Raw genomic sequence first — 9,779 nt, forward strand, 5'->3', positions numbered from 1 at the left:
TGTCTCTCCTCAAGGTCCACTACCTGATGGTGCTATCTGCCAACTGGGCCTATGTGAAAGATGCATGCCGAATGCAGAAATATGAGGACATCAAATCCAAGGAAGAACAGGAATTGCATGACATCCACTCAACCCGCTCTAAAGAGCGACTTAATGCTTACACATAAAACTAACCTCCCACACATTTGTAACATTTCAGTTCTTTGTTGTTTCAACTAACAGCCTCCCTTCCATTGTAAAATGAAAATGAAGTGCTTTTTCCTAAAGATAGGTTAATGCCACCTATCTACATAACCTTGATTGACCAGCACTTGGCATCTTCACAGTGGTCTGTGTGACAATGTCATATAATATGGAACACCCTTATAGTCTTTCCTAAATTGTCATAAAGGTGACTGGTTTTAGATAAAGAAAATTAACTGTTAAATAAAAGATGTTTGTTTCCTTTTTTAACCACTTTATATGTGTTTTGCATAAAACATTTTGCATTGTTTCCTATGTTTTTAAGAGAAAGCTTTTTATACTTTTTAGTTTTGAGTTTCAAAAACTACTTTTACCTACAGGTAAACGTCAAAAGGGATCGTTGTACAGAAAGCATGTACTATAATATGCTTACTGCTCTAAGTTCTAAACCATGCATGGACTGTTCAGGCTTCTTAGCAGTGTTTTGGTCCTATGAGTAGTCATAGATGTAATTTCTGTTTGGCAGGTTTAGAGATGCTTCTTTATTGGTGTTATGTATCAGTATTAATGTATGCTATTAGAACCTCAGTTTTCAAGTTCTGGCAATTACAGTGACAGTCATCTGTATAACGTGTGAGCATGCATATTGTGAGGATAGTGCATGGGCACGTCCCATATAAATGACATCTTATGCCCAGTTTTAATCAATCATGTAAGTGGTGTTTAACCAACAGATAATCTATGGCTGATATCCATATGTAGGCATCTAGCTAGTATTTAACACTTGCTTTTTATATATTTGTTGTAAAATAAATTTCATGCTATCAACTGAAATCAATGTTTTCTCACATATTTCATGAAATTGTCAAAAATGTGAAATAATTCCTGGGTATACCGAATTCTAACTCTTATTAGCTATGGACCTCTATATGTAGTTCTACTTTGAGATCATTCCAGCAAACCAATGTACTGTATAGGTTTTTCAGTGAAACTCTGCATAGGGTTTTCATATAACAGTGTTACTGGACCAAATTTGTTGTTTCCATCTGTTCTGCCCCTTGGAATGCTCTGGGAATGCTGTGAAGTGTCTTTATAACATTCAGGCAAGAATTTTGTCAATGGTGACGCAAAATCTTGTATTGTTTTGTGCACTTTATTGAATTGTGTGACCGTTCAGTGTTAGTGCATTGCTTATTTTGATAGCTCTTGGGGTTAATTCACCATTTTTTTTTCTTATGTTCCATTTTTTTCTTTACTTTATGCTTGCATTGACAATTTTTTAGTATTTTGCACTTCTAGTAATGGAGTAGCTGTTGGTGGAAAAATTTAGTAAGTGACAATCTTGGACTATGGGGTGTTGCATTGTACACATGAACTTTTATCCCTATACATGTAAGTGACCATGTAGATGCTCTTGCTATGATTTGTATTGAAATGGTCATAAAAACAGAAATGTGTTTTAACATATACACTTGTGGTATTTAGCAGTGTGTGAACTATTCATCATTCTGCACAAGAAAACAATCAGCTTTGTTGCAGTGTCTCTCTTGGACTTGACCACTTTAGCTTCACTTTACACAATGGGATAATGCATGCTAATAAGAAAATCTGTTTCCTAGTTGTTTTAGCACTTAGCTCTCGGCTTAGTTCTAGCTTTTTTTCTTCTAATTCAAAGACTAATATTGAAATAAATGCCCGATTGTGAATTGTTATCTTCAACCAATAAAATGACGAAATAAATAAATGTAGCCATGTTAATTAGACAACCTGCCTTTATTTTACAAACCTAGAAGAAGCAACGTAGAGTTTCCTTCATAAAGTCCAAGATCTTGAAAATATTGATTGTATGAAAGTTGAGACGATAAGTGCATAGGAGAGACAATCGCTTTATATACTTGACTAAAATGCATCAGAATAGAGACAAATCATTTGATTAGAAAATCAGTACCAATATTAAATGATCATCAAAAGAACAAGTTTCTCAGTATCCCCATGACCAATCCATTAAGTTTTATGGATTGCAAACACCATAGAGAGCCAAATATAGATAAACCTTATCTGATCGCTTTATATATACACACCAAAGTCAAAATCCTGCAAAGTTATGCACTGCAGATCCCCAAATGTATTTATTGTGCTTCCCTAAAGTGAAGACAATAGTTTTGTTGACTGATTACTGTACGATGGTTCCAGTTGGGTGGTTATGGCTTGGCCAGCTCATGCCGATTTCCAGAATCTGAAAGCTGAGTAGGAGAAAACCTTATGTGATCGCTTTATAAGTATTCCAAAGTCAGAATGCCACAAATCAAGAGAGCCCCGAACAACCTATACATTGTACTTCCCTGCAGTAAAGACAATTTTGTTGACCGATTTCTAGCTATGATTGTGGTGGTTAGAGTTGCGCATTTAGGGTTACATTAATTGAGTGTCATAATTGTTGTCCGCTATATGCTTATATTAAATTATAGAAGCAACAATTCTTATTGGAATACAAAAAAAAAAAAAATAATTGTCTACAGATTATCCTCTAAGTAATGTAAATGGATCAACCTTTGGTTTGTAGAGAAACTACCATTCAGCTGACAACTCAGTTAGAACTGAAATATCAGTTTTTTGACTGGTTTTTAACTTCTCACTCATGCGTAAGTTTTTCCTCACATTGAGCTGTCATAGCGGTTCTGAATTCTATCCCATCATTCCAGCAGCAGCATATGAGGATTCTGTAAAGCATGTGTAAAGTAGGTAGGAGTAGTTGGAATAAAGGAGAGGCCACACATTTCAATCGAAAGTTTAGAAATATTTTTTTTCTTAAAGATAAAATGTAGAATTCAAATTTGGTAAAAATGAACAGAAATGAATGAAAAAAAAAAAGATTTTTTTAGTTTATTATGAATTCATCCTTTGGGTTATGATTTCAAGTAACACAATTTTTCATTTTACACAGGAAATGCGGCAAGTTGTGTGTGTTTTAACCTGTTTATAAACCACAAAAAAGAGAATGACTTGTATGGAATCATTTAACAATTGTATTAATTTTCCCCAAGAAGACATTTTTATCTAATATTGCTTATTCATGATGGGGATTTTTGTAAAGAAATTTGCATAATGCTAGTATAGTTACTCGTTGCATGCTTGAACATCTAGTAGTGATAGTTAGCTAGACTTTTTTTTTTTTTTTTTTTTAACTATGCCAGTCAACAGTTCTCAAATTTGTGCAGTATTAAGAATCTTTTCAAAAAATATTCTTCTAAACCTCTTCTAAATTCTATATTGTAGTGTTTCAGTTTTGTGTCTCAGTTTGTGATTTTTAAACAAATGTCCTATGGATCAGTGTAATAATGTTGATGCTTTTTGGCTTTCCTCTGGTATTAGAGTTTGTATTTTCACAAAGAATGCTTTGTAGCCGGCATTATGATTAATCTGTTTTGTACATAAATGTGCCAACAGCTTCATGGTGGCGTTTTTGAAATGTAGAACAAAGTGCTTGCAAAATGTAATAAACACACTTGTGTACTTTGTGTATTTACTGGTAGTCACTGCTTGTTTCTTCTACACAATGACACAATTGGAGATGTCAATCAATGTCATGTTCGTATTTAAACGATATACGTGGTATAATTAATTGTGACTCGTGGTAAATTTAGAATTGAAACAACATGTTGACATATGTTTCTGGTGTCAAGCTGAATTTCTGCTCTAATAAGATCTATTTTCCCACATAAAAATGTATAAAATACTTGGTGTTAGTTAAATGAGGATTTCTAGGTAAACATTACAACTTTTTGATAACTGTTTAGGTGTTTAAATTCCTCTCTAAAAAAAAGTTGAAAATTTAAAATTCTATAAACACAGTTAGCTAAAACATCCGGATACTCATGCACAAAGTAAACACTTCTTTATAACACTATCAGAATGGCACAACTGCTTTGACTCCATCATTCTTTAGAGAAAGGTGGCATCCACTAAGAAATCACTGTTTGAGTCTCTGTAGTTAATGGTTGAAAGGTTATGGTCAGCACTATGGATGGATGGAGATTAGAGATGATCAAATCAATTTGCAGAGTATCAATTTTGCATCAAATTTTATTAAGTTTGCAATTCGATTTGTCAGTCACCAAAAAATTGCCCCATGTAATTTCATACTTTGCCATATATTGCATCATAGGGTACTTAGTGGACACCATTTTGATCAAATAAGCATAAAAGCCATCCCACCACAACAATGTGTACTTAATCAGGCTGGTCCTATCGCTACCATTACCCTCTCTAACTTTATCTACCCTAAACGAAACACTTAAAGATCAGATTGACATTACAAAAAAGGTTTCTTTTGAACCAGATTTTGCATTAAGAGAACTTCTTTTACAAAATACAATTGAACGTTTTCAGTTCCACCTGAAAGGAAACACTACATCAGGGATTTACAGGAGTTCAAAGAGTATAAGGCGTATCTTTACCACAACAGCATAACAGTAAAATATACCAAAACAGATCCATCTTCCAGACACTGAGATCTCTGATGCAGAGGGATGAACAAGAACCCAATGGGGCAGGCAGAGGAGCAGGGGAAGAGGACTAGTGAGAACAATTGATAGACAGCTCAAGAAACACTTTTTTTTTTGGAACAGACCTACTCCTTAAGAAGTCTGTTCAATCCAACAACCTTTCACAGTCCTCTAGAGTGTCACACAGGCCATAAACCTTTCCTCCTGACAACTAAATGAAGCTGAAATTTGTTTTAAATAAAAGGCCTATCTTTTGTCACCACAACAGATTTTAATGCGTTTGAGTGTATAAAGGAACTCCATCTGTTCGCATGGAGGTTAAAGTGGTGAAAACACGTTATACGAGAAGACTTTATAACCTTGCAGATGATAACCCCAACGACAGGGGCGTGGGAAAGCCAATACACAAGTTTGTAAAATAAGAGTTCTAGAATGCCTCCAATAAAGATGGACTTGTCCTCTATTAACTTTTTCATAATTTTTTTTAAGGAGTTGGAGGTTCGAGAACATTCAGATCACTAGAAGACAATCTAATGAAATCTGAAATGCAATGTCTGTCCAAAGGTTTAATGGTGACCTGGTGGTCATGTTCAATAATTCACAAAGGAGGTAACGTGGTTGTCATGAATACTACTGATCATCGAAAGTGCTGTACTCTTCTCAGTGATAGGGAAGGCTACCAGAAATTCTCTTCCAATCCCACAATGATGTTTTTGAATGAGTTGAAACCCCTACTGACAGAGAGCCTAACATTGGTGTTACAGATAAAAATATTTGTTTGACTTCCTGTTACCATGGCATTGCATTATGTTAATTTTTTACTGCTTACCAAAAATCCACAAGAGTGTTAACCCACGTAAAAGGTAGACCTGAGTCCAATTACCTACCTCAGAAAAAGTAGGATTCAGGAATATATAGGGACAACATTTTAAAGACCTTTTCCAACATCTCTAAACTCATACTATGGACCTACTCGGAAAGTCAGAACCTGTCAATACTTGCCAGCATAGATGTGGAAGTGCTCTACTCATCAATTCAAAATGAGAAAGACCTAGAGGCCATGGAATTTTTTTTTTTTTGAGGATGCCAATTCCAAAGACACTAAAATTTGTGCTAATAAATCTACAATTCTGCTTCACAAAAATGGTTCCTCTTTGACAGGAAGTACTTCCACCAGCTCAGGGGCACAGCATTGGGAAGCCCCTGTGCTCTTATGCCAATCTGCTCCTGGGCTAAAAACTGAAGTTTTTGGTGATGAGCCCAACCTCAGCTGTGAAAAGATCATTTTACGGGCTCGATACATAGAGGACATCTTTTGGGATTTGAAAAAGCAATTTGACACAAATCAATTCATTTCACAAAACTGGTGATCTTCAATGATTTATGCCTCCATTTCACATTTGAAATGAACTAAGAAGATCATTTCTTGATGTTCTGATTCATAAAAGCAAAGGAGGGAGTGCTTACAACACTGATCTACAGGAAACCTATGGCTACTATCTCATTACTTAGATGGGAAAGGAGCCATCCCATTCCTTTGAAGAGCATCCCGAAGGGTCAGTACTTGTGGGTTCAAAGAAATTGCGCTGATAGCTCCCTAGCTTGTCATCTAAAAAGGTAAGGAGATGTATTGAGAGAGACAATATCCAAAAGATATCCTAGAGGGGGTCTATAGAGAGACAGCAGTAAGCAACAGAACTTGACTGCTTACTATCACCTCAAAAAAAGACAGGATGACAAAGTTCCGATTCAATACGACCTTTACAAGTGGAGCTCAGGAGGCAAGAGCTATACTAGAAAAAACATTGCTTCATTCTGCAAATGGATAAAGACATTGGGGACTCTGGCCCCTCTTCCCCAGATCACAAAAAAAGGGAGGGTCACTCAAAGATTGATTGATGCATTGTGATTTCACCCCTGCTGAGTCTAGCACTTGATTATCTTCCAATACAAGAATGTTTTAAAAGCAGCTGGTGTGTAGCATGTACCATATTTTTCTTATTATAAGATGCACATCCCCCCCCAAAAAAAAGTTATTTTTTTGGGGGGGGGGGCGCATCTTATAATCCGAGTTGAGGGGTGGAGCGCTGTCCCAGGGTTGCTGCTGCCGGAAGCCTCTGGCGGAGGAAGGAATCGGGAGATGGCTGCGGGCCCCATGCTGGCAGGATGAGGTGTTTGGTGGCGTGGGGGCTCCACCGACATTTTGTGAAAGCCTGAGCCCTGCACCTTCCATACTCTTTTGTGCGGTGGACTCCAGGAAAGATAGCCACCGGAGGCGGTGCATGCTCAGATTGACATCGGGAGCTGAGATCTCGGGAGACAGCTTTGACAAAATGTCGGTGGAGCCCACGCACACTTCATCCTACCAGCGTGGAGTCCGCAGCCATCTCCCGACTTATGCCTCCAAACACCCCGTCCTGGCTCCGAATCATCTCCTGCATCCGCCAGCAGCAGCCCTGCAACCTGGGATCCCGCTCCATCAATGCAGTCGCCGCTAGGTAAGCCAAGTATAAAACGCACCGGATTATTAAAAAAGAAAGTTTTCCTATTTGTCCCCAATATTTGGTTTGCATCTTATAAACCCATGTGTCTTCTAATCTGCAAAATACAGTAATTAATTTACAACAGGTAAAACTTTCAAAAGCAAGGTAATGGAAGAGTTTTTTGTTTTTTTTTAACATGAGATCATTCATCAGTTGGCAAACAAAAGGCGTAATTTACAAGGCCACATGCTGTTGTGGCCTAGAATACATTGGTAAGACTAAACGGAAGTGCAGGAGAAGGATAGGGAAACACGTACGTGATATTGCTAACAAAACAGAGACCCCAATAGGCAGTCACAAATACAGTACATGGAGGATGTATTTTATCAAATTCATGGAGATAGAGCAAGTTGACAGACCATGCGGGGGGGGGGGGGTGAGAACTGGGATAAGATATTATGTATTTTTCATAAAAAAAACAAACAAAAAAAAACAAAAAAACCACACAACACTACAGCATCTGGCTTAAAACGAACAACTGACCTTTAGCAGCTATCTTAAGGAGCAGGGTTTCTTCAAAAAAGGGCGAGATGACATGGAGTGGGGGTGACATTGTGCAGGTTTTGCAGGGTGCCAACTAGTGATGAGCGAACATGATCGCCACTACTCTGTACTCACTTGGGCATTACGGTGCTCGACAAGCTCGGCGAGTATTTCCAGGTTACTCGGGCGGGAATATACATACATCTGAACTAACAGTCCTTCTGAGGACTAATGCAGCAGCATATTTTCAGTGGTGAAGGTGATAGCAGGAGTCAGACAGGCAGGGTACATGACAGACTCCAGTGCATGAAACAGCACAAGAGGGTTCATTGCACGTTAAACTTCTGACTAATTCTGCTGTGGCAAATATTTGTAGACAGCCTCAGATATCAGGGGCCAGTGCTTAAAAAAAAAAAAAAAAAAAAATTATCTTAATCCTGATTATTTGTTTAAAGAGCAATATAGAGTACACCATTTTAGTGCTCCATTTGCTTGTTAGAACTGCAGAATACAGCCAGATCTGTCCCATATTACTGCAATAAATATCCAGAAAATACATGGAAAATATTGGCGTCCATTTCCTTTCTGTTGCAGTGTGACGGTCAAGCTATTCACACAAGGTCACTGTGAAGACTAGTATTAGTAAAGTACAGGCCTGCTTTTTAAAACTGTGATTCTCTCAGGCATATCGCATATAACTGCGTTCCAAAATCAGCCATTTCTAGTGAACGTGGAAAATATTGTCCTCCATTTAAAGTGGGCAAGGTGCATGGCAAGGGACGGGGAAGTGGACGTGATGGTGCATGTAGAGGCCGAGGCCGTGGGCAAGTTGAAATTGTGCAACAAAAAACACCCACATCTCGTCGCTCGACCTTCCTGTCCCAATTACTAGGGGGCTTCAGAACACCACTATTGAACACAAGGCAGTGTGAAAAAGGTTATTGGTTGGATAGCAGATAATGCTTCCAGTCACTTAGCCACCACCGCCACCACCCGGTCTTCCACACAGTCAGGTCTCAGTAGCCGTGAGTCTGGACTGCATATTCCTCACCTTGATCTTCCTTCCTCCCACCAAGCCGATTGCCAGGACACAACTGAGTGTCCAAGTGTGGGATCAGAAGAGCCGTTCACTTACATTTGTAGATTCGGGCCAACTTCAAGTGAGTCAAGAGGAGAATGGCGAGTGTAGCGATGCCTAAATATTTGAGCAGCCATGATCACATGAAGGCAACAATGGGAAAGCGCAATTACTGTCGCAAGAGGTGGATGATGAGACAATTGCCAGAAAGTCATGAGGAGGACCAGGGTGCGGAAGATGAGGTGGTGGATGATATAGTAACTGACCCAATCTGGCAGGGGAACATGCAGAGCGAGGACAGCAGCACACAGGGGGAGGGAGACGTAGCACAACAGGCAGGAAGAAGCAGTGTGGTGGCCGCAGACACGGCGGGAAGACGTTCCTCGTAATGCTAACATGACGGAAGTTGCCAGTACAACTATTAGGTCTTCCAGAGTCTGGTTATTTTTTTAAAGATTTTGCAGATAACCCCCAAAAGGCCATTTGCACCACCTGCCAGGCCAGCATCAGCAGGGTTAGCAAAACTAGCAGCCTGACCACCACCAGTATGATCAGGCACATGGTAGAAAAGCACCCGAATAAGTGGGCCAAACCCCAGGGTCCAGAAACAGTGTCTGCGGTGACACCACTGCTTCTTCCGCTGTTGTGCGTGCACACCAATCCCCTGTCCATGGAACATGCGAAGATGCCTCCCGACCTGCACCTGTCGTTGAACACTCAACTAGCACCATCAGCATGCACGTCCTTGTCCCAGCGCAGCGTTAAGTTGTCCCTACCCCAGTCCTTGGAACGCAAGTGCAAATACGCAGCCAATGCCCCACAGGACACACTACTAAAGTCACACATTGTGAACGCTTGTGCTCATAATGTTACCTTTTAAGCTCATTAAGACAGAAGCTTTACGCAACCTGACGGCAGTAGCCATCCCTTGGTACTCTGTCCCCAGCTGCCACCATTTCTCCCGGTGTGCCGTCCCCGCATTACACG

General features: G+C 39.5%; 1 protein-coding gene across 2 annotated transcripts in view; it reads left to right on the forward strand.

Moving 5' to 3' along the window:
- GPM6A (glycoprotein M6A) overlaps positions 1–3,709 on the forward strand; it is a 411,434-nt gene extending 407,725 nt beyond the window's left edge. For both annotated transcript variants that reach the window (XM_073643811.1, XM_073643801.1), the window contains exon 7: positions 15–3,709. In XM_073643811.1, coding sequence (XP_073499912.1) covers positions 15–167 — 153 coding nt within the window. In that variant the 3' untranslated portion in view covers positions 168–3,709. The remainder of the gene's footprint in view (positions 1–14) is intronic.
- The last annotated feature ends 6,070 nt before the right edge of the window (positions 3,710–9,779 follow it).

This window comes from Phyllobates terribilis, unplaced genomic scaffold (assembly GCF_046119375.1).
Source record: "Phyllobates terribilis strain yellow unplaced genomic scaffold, ASM4611937v1 Scaffold_1__5_contigs__length_1240528914, whole genome shotgun sequence".
Classification (NCBI taxonomy): domain Eukaryota; kingdom Metazoa; phylum Chordata; class Amphibia; order Anura; family Dendrobatidae; genus Phyllobates; species Phyllobates terribilis.